The sequence below is a fragment of the Labrus bergylta genome, chromosome 8, assembly GCF_963930695.1.
Source record: "Labrus bergylta chromosome 8, fLabBer1.1, whole genome shotgun sequence".
Taxonomy (NCBI): Eukaryota; Metazoa; Chordata; class Actinopteri; order Labriformes; family Labridae; genus Labrus; species Labrus bergylta.
The window spans coordinates 7,535,878-7,550,386 of record NC_089202.1 but is presented as its reverse complement, the minus strand read 5'-3'; the positions used below and the strand labels follow the sequence as shown (position 1 = coordinate 7,550,386).

The 14,509-nt window shown below is 38.2% G+C and overlaps 1 protein-coding gene across 1 annotated transcript in view; it reads left to right on the top strand.

The window, feature by feature from the left end:
• The window catches only part of cdkal1 (CDK5 regulatory subunit associated protein 1-like 1), a 152,426-nt gene that overhangs the window by 87,797 nt on the left and 50,120 nt on the right, over window positions 1-14,509 (top strand). Inside the window, exons 7-8 of the mRNA XM_065957693.1 lie at window positions 876-1,056; window positions 12,913-12,975. Coding sequence (XP_065813765.1) covers window positions 876-1,056; window positions 12,913-12,975 — 244 coding nt within the window. The remainder of the gene's footprint in view (window positions 1-875; window positions 1,057-12,912; window positions 12,976-14,509) is intronic.

Sequence of the window (14,509 nt, the reverse complement as noted above, 5' to 3'; positions counted from 1 at the left end):
GCAGAATCTTTTACTGCTTATTTATCCATTTATGGTAATTTAAAACGGTTGGCCAGCAGAGATGATGCTAAATACCTTTGGGATCCAGCATAACTGCTTGAAACTGTATGCCAACACGTCAAAACAGGATAAATATCAATGAGAACGTGAAGTAGGACCACTGGAGATATAAGGTTTTCTGACTGACATATGACGTAGCCTTGGAGTTCTTTTCTAAGCTGTCAAACTCTCGTCAATACAAACAAAATATACAGAACTGATCAATGCATCTATTCCCACACCTTACTGGCTACTAGTAATTCAATGAGCCAGCAGGTCAATAATCAATAACTATTGATCAGCAGCAGAAGTTTCTAATCAGGGTTTGATTGGCTGAATGAGTCCACAGGGAAAGGCTTTAGCTTTCTTTAATGCTGTTGTGCTTCACATGGTTTTTCCAGGCCTGCATTAACTGTGGGAAAATGCCAAAGCTCAGATTAAGTTTAAATAATTGATCAAGTAGAAGTTTAATGAAAAATGTCAGACTGGATGGTGTTTCTTTCTTTGTTTAGTTTATTACTGAAATTCAATTTCTGGAAGCGATTCCTCTCCATGACGTTCCTTAATTAGATAATAAAACAGATTAAAAAAGCAAATGTGTCCCCTTATTGGTTAACTGCGAAACAATACCATGAACTGTAGGCATTAACAGATCAAACAGGTGTCGAACCGAATCCTGTAATTTGGCTTAAAAATGTACCCTGCTGCTGTTTTTTGTTTTCATATTTAAAAAAATATTTAAATCAGAAAATATCAAAAGTAGAAGCTGATTGTCTTTTATAGGGCTCCTCCACACCGCAAAAGTCTGACATATGACCTCTTTATCTTTCCTGTAGGGTCCCAGGTGTAACCATTGCAACAGATATAATCTGTGGTTTTCCTGGTGAGACGGAGGAAGACTTCCAAGAGACGGTGGATTTGGTAAAACTCTACCAATTCCCAAGTCTCTTTATCAACCAGTTCTACCCCAGACCCGGAACTCCTGCCGCCAAGATGGAGCAAGTACCAGCACATGTGGTGAGTGTGGACAAAGGGTCTGAGACTCTTTTTTTTTTTTCTTGACGCTTGACATGCAGTGTATAATTTTGACAAGATTTAGCACTAATGTGAGAAGAGAATCAATAGTTAATATGTTGCCACATTGAAGCACAATTCACTTTTTCTTTACGTGAAATGTACACAATGCAGAGTGTTAGCCAGCACAGGTAGTTTAATAGACTATTATGTGCTTTCAGTAAAGTGCAGGACTGTACATTTTGTTTTAGATTTTATAAAAGGCAGCAGAACAAGAAATATGACCTCAAATTGAATTCAGTCTTATGTAGACAAAGGATATAAATGCACACTTAGCTACAAACGTCTCACTCTGTTTTCTCCCTGGTTAATTAACATTTTTGGATGTTAGAATATCCACACAAAGCTACATTCAACATCATAAAATGAAAAGATAAAAATGTATATTTGAACTAACTTTTGGATATCAGCTTTGAAACCAAACTACTCATTTGAAAATATAACCATTTACTAAATTACATCTTTCAAAAAATCAACACTAGAGGTATCATGAGCACCAATCCATAATTAATGAAAATGATGATATGCTTACTGACTGTGTGCATGTGTGAATGTGCTTGTTACTTGTGCATATTCTGTACTGTAAGTTCAAATGCAAATTTGCATGTGTGTGTATTTAGGAAATACAGGCCGGCCTGCTGTCATCTACAAATGTAAAATCCTGTTCCAGTTCTGTCACGACTTCTGTATGAATTTAAATAATACTAATCCTTGAAGACTTTTAAGAGAGGCGTGTTTGAGAGCTATGTCAAACTTCAGACAGAACACATACGCTACTGATACTGAATGAAAGCTAACAGTTTTACTGTGTAAATGTTTAGATGTAAGAGGCTGCATTTGCTGCTGGCAGTTCACTGTAAACAGAAAATAAAAATGTGTTTTAAGTGGAGATGCCTGGGCAGGACTTTTGATCGGCTCATCATCTGATTTTAATAGAATACGAAAACTGTCAGTCAAGCCTCAGTCAAACTTTTTATATTTTTAAATGAAGCATCACTCTGAGAATTGCCGCTGAGAGAAGCTCATTTTTAACTTTGAGATTGTACAGCTGTCATTAAAATTGATGATTATCTTGAAAGGTATACAGAAAGAAGATTAAATAAAGATATTTTCTTTTAACTTTCAACACTAATACAGAGGTGTCTTGGCCACAAGTAGCGCTACCTTAACACTTTGTGTCATTGTGTTTGCTGTTTTATTTTCACTTATTCTTTGAATGATTACCTGACACCTTAAAAATACCTCGTTTTCTCTTTCTTCTCTCAGTCGGCTGCCAAAGGAAACAATAAATGACTAATGAAGCCTTAATTGTTAGAAAAAATGCTCATGAGAGAGTTAGCAAGAGTGGGAAAATTGGTTAAATGGATAGGCAGGTCCATTGTTATGTTGACCTTTTGTCCCTGAAGTTTCTCAGCTGCATCATTGTTTGGCAGACTCACAGTCATCTTGAATGTAATTCAAATCAAATAAAGTTCTGCGTGACAAAGAAGTTGAAGCGCTGCAGGGTCTTTGAAGAAATCACAATCTGGTTCATTTGGGTACTTGGTTTGCTAATTCATCTTGTGAAGGGGTTGCATGGGTAAAAAGTGAATTCAATCAATACATAAAAACGGCAGCTTTAATTTAAAAACATTCCCAGTCACACCGCAGGATTTGTATAGAATTGCTTTTATCTAGCCTGGCAACGTATGTTTAATAATAGCTGACGTGTCGCATCCACCTCGGGAGCATTGTCAGCACTCAGTCGTGGTTTACACACCTACGTTGAGTTATACTAATTAGTTGATGGTCATGTTCCTAGCAAGTCCACTCAGGGATTTTGCTCTCGGAAGTGAGTTTTTCACTGTGTCTCTTATTGTTCTATCCAATCTGGTCTATGGGGCCAAGAAATCTTTTGATGAAAACTATCCATCCCTATGATCGTTTTTCTATCACTGGCTTTGTATGTGTTGGGTGTGTGAATTGTTTTAAGACGATCCAATTCATGCAAGACAGCGATCACTCTCAACAATAGTGTCAAGCCCCACATATTGAATGGCTATAGATGCTGTTAGAACTTTAGGCTTTGGTCTTGGGCTTCTTCTATTTAATGGGAGCATCTTAACTAAAAAAAAAAAAAAAACACCAGGAGAGATTTGCTTTGCAGTCATTGAACTGCATGCAGACGTGACTTGTCCACATGACTTGATATCTGAGTTGGAGAACTGTTAATCGCTTTGGCCGTTTGTGACGTCATTTACTCCTTGCCAGCCACTTACAGCTAACTAGCTAGCCACATTCTGCTAATGTTGTTCTTCTGAAAAGCTAGAAGGTCAACATAAGAGACTCAACAAGTAGAATGAGCAGCAAAACGTCAGTAAACCGGCTTATAACATTAGAGTCAGGCCATCAACCTGTTCATGGAACATTTTTACCAATCCAGAACTCAGGTCTTTAACATTTAGATAAGATCTGAATCTTTGGTTACAGATTCAGATCGGTTTATCATTACGACCCTAGCAACTACACTCTCTTCCACATTGAATCATACTGCATTATGGAATTATTGTATTCCCTTCCAAAGATATTGTAAATCATTTGTATGCAACATCACCCAGCACTTCTCAGGTGATTAAATCTGAACCTGTTTTTTCTCTGACCTTTTTCTTTGGTTTGACCTGCTACATTATACTGTAGCCTACGCTATATGTTCCTTCTCTTCTTGCATTTGCACTCTCTCCTTCTTTACCATCAAAGTGTTGACACATCTCTTTCAAGTGGGGCATCTTCATAAGTCATTCTCTTTTTCCTCTCCCTCCTATGTCTTTTCATTCTCTGAGGAGACCCTGAGTGTGTCTTAGAGGGATCAATCCCCAGACATCCACATCTCTGCATCTCCTCGTCTTATCTTTTACCCCCCTCTCCTGTCTCTCCCTTACATCTATCTCATCCCACTTTTATTGTCAGCGGTTGGATGTCAGCGCACATCAATCCCAATTCTCATTCCACCGGCAGCTCTTCCAGGCTTTACTAGTTTAGAAAGCTTTTAAAGCCAAATTACCCTTTTTAAATGTTATGTTATTTATGAATAAGCCATAACTTTTATATCTTGTTGTTTTATGACCAAGGGGTTCATGTTAAGTCACAGATTATGTAATGAAATTTGCCTTGTATGTGTCTGAACTTTCTATTTTTCAACTGCCTAGAATAGACCTGTGTTCAGATTTCTAAAAGCCATTTTCACTGGATTCTGTAAGTGTTTAAATAAAGTTGATTGCGAGCACATTTGTACTTGACAGAGACAAGTAAAAATTGAGCTGGAGTCAGGATGAGAAGTTTGGGTACCTGCAGTATATCCAGTACACTTGCTTCAGTGGTTAAAGGTCCACATAACATCACATCATCAGTCAGCATGCACCTGTTCTTGCACACATACACACACACACACACACAGACATACAGATAGACACACAAACACACATACACCCAGGGAGTGGTGGCAGCGAGGCGACGTCTAGGCCATGTAGGGTCAGTCATTAATAAAGTGCACCAGATGGTTTGTCTGGAACACAACTGTGTTGAATAGCCGCAGGAGGGATGGATGGAGAGCTAGATTGAGTAGGAAGCAGACACAGGAGGAGGCCTGAGAGGGGAGAGGAGGAACGAAAGGATGGAGAGATTAAAGAAAAAGCTAAAAGGGGAAGGAGATTAATGAAGGAAGTAAAGTGAGACAAAAAGGAACAACAGCAGGGTTACTGTGAGGCCTCAAGGGGCACCTGAAGGGGCACCGACCTCTTTAGAAATGTAGTTGGACACTAGGAGTGCTCACCTTCTTAAAACTGCAGAAATGGAAGGCCAAGCAGATTAGTAGTTAAGTGATTTACTTTTCCATGAGTCAGGACTAATGTATCGAAGATGGTTTTAAACTTAAATGCAGCTGTCAGTGAATACACAGAATAATATTTTTACATTATCTGTATTTCATGTTAAGGTTTTGAATGAAAGAAATACCACAAGCCTCTTCACTGTGTGTAAGAACTCAAAAAGGCAATCTCAATGGGAACTTAAAATATAAAAACTTAAATTTGTATAGAGCCTATCACATTGAAATTATTTTTAATTAATTGCAAGACGGTAAATTTCAGTATGTTTCTCACCCATTGGTGTGCAAAAGCTTCTGAATGTATTTCATGAAAACACATGCAACATGATGATGTCAGAAACAGTAATTCAGTATTATTATTGGGCTCATCAGGCTGTTTTTACGTACAAGTCTCGAGATGTACTTATTTATGAGTAAGTGACAAATGTTCCTTTTTTTTTAAATAACCTCTAAATTTAGCCAGTTTAAACTCAAGCACAAGTGGCTGAGTGCTACAGGTACAAAAAAACAGTCTGATTGACGCTGTCCAGTAGCTTAATCTTCTTAAATTTTAAACATTGTTGACAAAGCAAACTATAATAGCAAACTACACATGCACTGAATGCTTTTTTGAAAAGAAAAGGATAGGCAGCATATCGCTAAAAGGTCTTTCCATATTTCATCCACTAACTTTAATGTTGTCTTCCAAAGAACATGTCTGTCAGTCAAAAGACTGCATTATATAGACTATTTTCGTATAAAAGAACATGTACAGTCTGTATATGAAAACAGTCTTGGTCATAAAATAAAAAAATGAAGTTAATAGCAGACACTTTCATGTAGTCAAGTTTGTGTTTCAATGGTGCTTTTTCTCATTTGGCTCATTGTTAAACACTTCTTTGCTGTTAAACTTGGCATCTGTTGAAGTGAGATATAAGATTGTACAATGTTAAAACTAGTTTAGATAATATCTTTCAATTACAATATCTTATAACACAGGCATTTTTAATTTGTCAATGCTGCAATAAGAAAGCTAGTTTAGCTTCAGCAGTCTCATTTCCAGCCAAGAAAAAAAACATATTTGAACAGAAAACCACACAGATTTGACACAGGCTGAGAGTGAAGGTGCAGAGAGCATCCATCTGTGATGTGGTCCAGGTGTTTGAGGTATCTGTAGGTCTAACTTATTACCTATTGTAATAGATGATGTATGAGAGACAAGAGGATGGAGCTGATAACGGGCAGATGGAAAGAATAGGAGACCACAGGGATGGAGGGAAAGAAGGGAGCATGTTGAGAATAAAGGGATGTGAATGCTATTAGCTTGGCTCTCCATAATCATCCCCAGGTGACTAGAATTTAGCCTTGATAAATGGACTTGCTAAGAGGAGAGTGTGTGTGTGTCTGTGTGTGTTGGGACGCCTATTGGTATGCAAGGAAGAGTTGAGTAAAAGCAGCTGCTGGAGAGAAGGTGAAAAAAAAAAGTGATACAGAAGGAGATTAGCTATTCTAGTGGGACAGTGTTTTTAATTTCCCTAGATTGTAATTGGTTAAGAACTCCATTACCCAGAACGCACCAGTGCGGCAGCTGTCAAAGTGAAACAGCTGGCAAGCCACTAGTAGCTCCATCTCCTAGCTACACCATCATTTATCTACGCCTGGACACACACACACACACAAAGACACACACTAACTCACACTAATATCAGGGGAGATAATAATACTTGACTAAAGGCAGTCTAACAGGTATTAAGGTTGAGGTAATGGTTAAGTTGCTGTCTTGGGCCACGTAGATGTGAAGTAGATTAATGAGGACTTGTACAATGATATCAGGATTGTATAAGGGATAACACTGGAATTTTTTTTGAACACAGTTTTTGCTTAAAAACTTCAAATGCATTTATTTTACCTGAATGATCTGCTGCTCAGGCCCACGTTCCGCCAAACTGGAGGGATTGAAAGGGACCATGTTTAACATGATGTGCACTAGGGCTGGGAAGCTTTGGGTGTCTCACGAATCCAGATTCATGATTCATGATTCAAATCAATTTTTGAATTAGCACATACTTCAGGATCTACTCCAGTCATCTGTGAGACTGGCTGAATTTCTTATCGCTCTATTTGGAATTCTACTGAGTTAAAGAGCTAGCCTTAGCACTTAGAAAGGAGTGACTGATTTTGCCTATATATATATATATATATATATATATATATATATATATTGGAAGTTATGAATCTATTTAAAATCTCAGAAGATAAGGATCTCGATTTTGACATAAAACAATTTTTCCCACCTCTGATGTGCACATTAACATCTCTAGAAGATCTGAGTGTAAATAGTAATATTTTAGTGCAGATTTCATAAAGGCTGAACTTATGTGGGGGCCCTATATAGGACTTTTGCTGATTCTGCAGAAGGGTAATAATGTAAAGGAGAGCTAAAATAAAAATACCAGCAATATATTCTTAATACCAATTTATGAGTCGGGGTGAGGAGCTCTGAGGAGACCACTGTGGAGTATGAAAATGGTTAACAGACCTGAAAATGTGTCTTATGAACATGATATAATTGTCTCTTCTGATGCTAAAAAAAAATGCACCTTTAAATTATTTCATCTATGTCGAGGGTCATTGTAACTCACATAAACACACATTTACACACAAGTCATATTCCTGCATGTCAGATGCCTGACCGTAATGAGGGAAGTCTCTTATCCTCTTTTTACAATATATACAATAGATGTATTATTCACACATGAGTTAACAGAACATGCAGCAGATCTCACTCATGTGAACATAGCTTTCATATGTTATCTGAAGTGACAACCACACAGTACACACAGACACAGCATCAAACAAGAGGGGCCACAATGGTCATAGCAGAGTATGACCACTGTGGCTTTAGGAAGTGTTAATCCTTTACACACATGAACACAACCTCTCATAGATATGCCTGAGGTTTTTTCTTCTTCCTGGGACTGATATAACACACACAGGCTGTGAGTGTAGGCTCTGTAACATCAACATCTGTCTGTCATTAGGGAAAGACAAACAGACACATACTGTATGAGCCGGAAGCTCTTACAGTAAAGACTATAGGCAAGATCACTGTTACCTTGCCCCGAACACACACTCACAGTAGGGTAAAAGTGTTATATTCAGTGCACATGCTCATATAGACACAGAAATATGTTAAACAGCAAAGTACTGAAAACAGTTTTAGATAATCACCTAAGGAAAATTACCGACAAAGAAACACTGAGTGTTTGTAGTCTTGTGGTATGATGGGTAAACATGTACCGGTATATTTTTTAGAGAATATAAATTTAGGCAGAGACTTTGTGTTGTCTGTGTCTTCAAGCTTTTGTTTATTTATGTCAGTTGTTTTTTTTACTATTATTTTGATTACTATTAGTTACTGTAGAGGTGCTTTATGTTGTGTAATGTTTGTATATTCTGATTAACATTGTAAAGTGTGGACACCTGAAAGAATAGCTTGTCTCTATGCTGAAGCTAATGGGGATCTAATGAACAAACAAGCAAACCAACATGGTGTCACATGCACACCCACACATTTTTAGAGGCCTGTTTCAGGAGGAAGAATTGTCTTTGAATATGTAAAAAAACTGAACCAAAAACAGGAAGTGTATTGTTAACACATCTTACAAAACTCACAACACACTCAAATAATAAAACAACAACATGCAGACACACAGGTGTATTATGTTTTGTCTTGACTTGCGGTTGCTCTAACAGCACTCAATAATGGCACATCTTGCCTCAGAGCGAATTAACATAAAATAACTTTATGGAGAAGAATAGTGTTTTTTTTTTTTTGTTTTTTTTTCCAAGTCTAAGTGTCTGTGTTTTGTAGCAGTAGAGTGAGTGCTACTTTCTACAACAGCCTTGTGTTTGGGGTCTGTTTATGGGTACAAGTGTACACATCCATGTAATGTCACTTCCCGTTAGACACAGCATCCGTCTCTGGCGGCAACAACAGATGGACGTAATGGTTACAACCATCGTTCATCATCACTGTGGTGACAGGTCCAGATACACACACACACACACACACACACACACACACACACACACACACACAAACATAGTGGCTTTGCATTGCTGGTCCACTAACACAACCTCCATGGCATGCTAGATTAACTTCTCTAGTTGATGGACCACACATGAATGCATGCACACACACAAACACGCATACCTGTATATGACACATTAGTGCGCAGCAGACTAATAAAGCTCTTAAAATTAAATATGCAATGAATTATGAAAGGTAACACTTGAATTGCTAAAAGATGGATTACCACAGGATTTTGAACCTAGGGATTAGATTATGTAAATATTTGGGCCTTTTAGTTTAACTTTATATTTCCCTTTCACAAGTTTAGCTTATTCAAATGTTAAGAAACAAATCAGAGGCACATGTCTTTTTGGGCAGTCTGTATATTTAGTCATCCTCTCAGTGTCTGTTTTTAGTTCCCATGAACAGGCATGAACGTGTCTTTTTCTCACATACACAGAGAAGACAAATACATATGTTATATTCATTAAAGTATGTATTGATAATCACAGGGTAGCAACAGAGCGTTGCTGAAAGAAGGAAAGAAAGAAAGGAGTAGGGATTAAAAAGCACAACTATATTTATTTGGAATAAAAATCTAAAAAATAATGCTACACTGGTTTTAACACATATTTCAGGTCCATAACAGAGGCATGAGAGAGTTGCATTTTCATTCTATAACATTTTTCAATCAAGTAATTGCTTTTGCCAATTTGTCTGTTTTGCCTTGTCAAAAAGTTCCTGGATTTTAAGGACTAAACATTTGTAAATGTGCCAAATGCAATACAACGACTCTCAAGTTGTCAAAGGTACAGTACCTGTTGAGAGTATGTGCAGCCTATTTCAACCTCCTCTTGCACCAGACATTAGCATAATGTTCACATCTTCCTCCCCTCAGTCCAGGCCTCTGCTTGTAGCTGCTGATTAGTTCCAAAGATGCAGCTCTGGCTGTAGTTTTTGCTCAAGGGCACCCCAGCAGCAGCAGCTGTTGTTGTTGTGGGATTTTCAAAACATTTCTTAATCACTTCCCCTCAGCCAAGTGTTTCAGCACTATGCCAGGGAATTTAAGCTGAGAATTTATCAACCATGAATGTCCTCCTGCTCCCCTCAATGTTAGAAGATATTTAAAGAAAACTACAGAAATGATACCAGGTGTCCCCTTTCTTCATCGCCTTCACGGTTCGAGATGATGAGAGGGATCGCTCTCTCTTAATTTAAGAATATTTTCAACCTTTTGTTTTTATTTTGGCCTTGGAACTACATTGTATTTGGCATGTTTCAACACTTTAATCCATTTCGACTGATCAGTATGTGTTTGTGTTCGTCAATATGTGAGCCTGTTTTTGTGTGTGCCTGTGGTTTTTGTCTTTATGGGTATGTGTGCTTGTGCTATTGAACTGGATTAATTCAGCTGGGAGCTCATTGGGGCTTGAGAAATTCTTACCTGCGGTTACATCTGCCTCACAGTTTTACACATATACACTGTTGAGCATCACCGAATACAGGGCGATGGTGAGAGTGATGAAGAGATGGAGGGAGGCGAAGGGATGGTGTTGAGGAGAAATGATGAGAGAATTGCTCTCACCTAAGGTGCTCCAGGCAGAGAGCGATCGAGTGTGCGAGAGAGAGAGAGATTGTGGAGGGACAGTATAAGAAGCGTGAGGATGGGGTGAGAAAGTGGAGACAGTGTGATTAGTATGAGTATTCCTTCACTGGAGGAAAAAAAAACACAAGGAGACAGGGAGAGGTAAGGCACCTAGAGATAGGTTGAAAGGCAAAGACAAGGAAAGAACTGAGGATTTTGAGATTCTGGAGAGCCCTTTGGCGGAGAGAACGAGAGGGAATCAGGTGAAAACAAGAAGCAGAGAACGGTGGAAGGACAGGGCCGATGATTACAAGATTGTATGGATCATAAGCACCCTGGGTGAAACACTGAATGAGTAAGAGGTTGGTAGAAATGGAGCATGGGGAAGATAAATACATAGGGCTTGAAGAAATAAGATATACCCAGACGGAAGTTTACGGACAGTAGGGCAAGAGGTGATGTGATTGATGAAAGGATGGACAAGTCTTGAGACAGAAAATACAAGCAGTTCTACCCCAGGAGTAAGAAGTACAACTACAATATTTCATACATTTTACCTTCAATTTTCTATACTGAGGTGACTTCTTTTACATCAATGTTATACTTTTAGATTACTCAGTTTGCATTTTATGGTATTTCATTTTTTACTTTTGTTTTTCCCAATTAGTGGTGGGATTTGTTGACTAACTGCTGATACGATGCGATACACATATGATTTCTTATTACTCTATATCCTAAAGCAGCCTTTGCCTGTCCTGAAGCTACAATTTATCTCCCTCACTATACTGTAATGATGCCTGCGTGCGATCGCAAACTTGACTTGTAGGCTGTCTGCTCTGTATGCACAGATCTGGCCTAAGGACTCCGAATACAGCCGTTTCCATACTCTGAAAAAGACAGAGGGAGGGAAGAGGAGAAAGCGTGGCAATAAATGCACGCTCCCTTTAGCTACCATAGCGTATACATAGATCCTTCCCCCTTAGCCAGACATGGCCTAATCAGCAAGCTAATTAGCACTCTTTGTAACTGCATCGGCCCCATGTAACTGATTGCATTAACAACTGCCACATCAAACAGTCATGTCTCATGCTTTTGCATCTCATTACACATTAAGGACATGCAAGGTTAAGGCCACATTTGAGCCGTAATAAAATGAGAAATACCTTCCGCCACAGATGGTGGGCCAATTGTTTGACTTTATTCCTCAGTACTCCCTATATATTCTACCTTTATTGAATTACTCTAGGCGTTGTTCTCAGCCATAGTGATTTATTCCTTCTGTTTAAGGGACCCAATGAGATAACATGAATGAAACCGTCTTATATGTCCCTTTCATTCCATTTGTTTTTTTTATCTGTATGGCCAAGCAAGCAGAGGAAAACAAAATGCCAAGGAACATTATTTTATCATTTTATTATGTTACATCATGAATGTTGTATAGACTTGTTTCCAAATAACATCAACTTCATGCATCCTGATCAATGTTGCCATAAAGTAGATGTGTTAGACATAGTGAGAGATCACTTATATGATCCATGTTTCAGGGAACTTTTGATTATATTTTCTCATCTTTGATCCCAATGAGCAAGTCCCTTCTGCCCAACAAGACTACAGTATGTTATGCCACAGAGTGAAAATTGACGAATTAAATCAATTTAGCAACAAAATCAAAGAGGCAAAAAACTTCAAAAATCAGGTTTATCCTATAACCTGTCTTCCATCATCATCATGGGTTCTTACCACTTGGAGAGTACAAGTACAGTGAGGGTTAATGTTCAAAGTTGCTCTTTTATAAATTCATATTTTTGGGCTTTTTTGTTTTTATTTGATAGGACAGATGAAGAGTGATAGGAAATGTAGGGAGAGATAGTGGGTGATTTCATGCACCAAATAGTGTAAGGATTGTGAGCCTAACCTGCGACCATTAAAACGAGGTCTGCAGCCTCTGTGCATGGAGCGTCTGCTTTTACCAACTGAGCTAAACCACTGCCCTGTTTCTCATTCTTGAATAAATATATCATGAAAAATCATATTCATTGGCTGAAATTATGAGGTTTTATACTATAATAAAGCGCATGCCAATCATCAACACATATCTCTGAGCCTGCGGTTAGTGGTGATATGCGCAATGATATGTGATAGACATTTTTCCACATCTAATCAAATTTCTAATTAAATCATAGGAAACTGACAATCAAAACCCAGTATTTTTCATCAGCTATTTTGGCTTCATTTAAAATCTATTACATAAATTGCCCCTACATTTGATCAATTTCTTGTGTTTTTCATGACTTACAGAAGAAGCAGAGAACTAAGGAGCTGTCACAACTCTTCCACTCCTACAACCCTTACGACCACAAGGTAAGACATCTCGCTCTCTCTCTTTTTATGCAAAGCAATCATTTATTCCTTTACTCTCACATTTAGACCAGAAGCCTCACTTGACATCAAGAGTAGTTGTAGGTCACAGTCACCATATTGGCTTCTTAGCTGTGATGAGTTTTGTCGTCTCCTGAAGATGGATGCCTCTTGTTGGCGATCTTGTGCTTGAAGGCAGCTCAAGTGTTCCTGATTACATTGTGAGAGTTTGCATGTGGTTTTGAGTGAGTGTGAGAGAGAGAGAGAGATTGAATCCTGAAGTCAGAGGTAAATCTCCTCAGCTGTGTGTGTGTATGTGATAATTCACATATTTATATGGGTATGAGTTCATAAATTATGAGGCTAACATCTGACAGCAGACTGAACATGCCTCTCTTCAGGCATGTTTATGATGATGATGAGACTTGTGACAGCATTCTTATATAAAGATGTCCTTCTGAAAGTGACAGCACCATGACAACAGCTGTCAACACATTTTCAGCTGTCATGAAAAAGTCAGAATATGCCTCTTGACATCTTTAGATTTATATCAGTTCTTATGGCTATTTCAGGTCAAATTTGTTTCCCACTTTGTAATCTTTCTTTTCCAGTTGTAACTCTGATTTTCTCCCCAAGATCTGGTCAATGCATGTTACTCTTATTACGAGAAGGTAAAATGTTTCACTGTTAGGGCTTCTACCACAGTTGAATGTTGTGAACATTTTGGTGATTAAAGCCTCTCTTTTAGGGATCACGTTGTGTCATTAGCTTTGGCATAGCAACGTTTTGTTTTTTTATTGTTGACAGTTTAAACCCAGAGAGAGTTTGTGCGTATGGTGGTGCTGTTATATGTTACACTCTAATTAAACCGGTGTAAGAGAGATCACGTCTGTACTGTGGCAGACATGTATCTTTGCCCTCCCACACACACACACACACACACACACACACACACACACACACACACACACACACACACACACACACAGGCAACTAATAATGGAACATGTGAATTCAGTAAAGTTTGAAGAGAAGATCTTATTATTACATTCACACATTTGCATCTAAATCAGACACTTAGTGTTTTTTGCACACGCTTTCTACTCAAGTACAATTCCCAGAGGAATTTAGATGCAGCCGATGCTTTGGGAAGCCTCTCCAACTCACAAACATACGTTTCTGAATGTCACTGACCACTTCTGAAACACTTGAAAGATGAAAGACACGTGAATAATGGAAGACAGCTGAAGTTCCATAACTTTTTAGCGTATACAAGGATGCACAGAATGTGTATGAACTGTTTATTTCATCATGTTTTGTGAAACGTGTACCTTTTAGAGGCGCACATAAAAGCTCCTGTACTTTTCAAATTTAAAGCTAAAGAAGATGAAACATAGTCAGAGCCCCCTTAGAAATGTAGTCAGATGCGTTTTTACATTTATTGGTGTACTTTTTTATCATTTGTATTTTGCACATAACAATAAAACACATCAAACATGAACTCGGATGCATGACTGCCTCATACCACCATATGTTT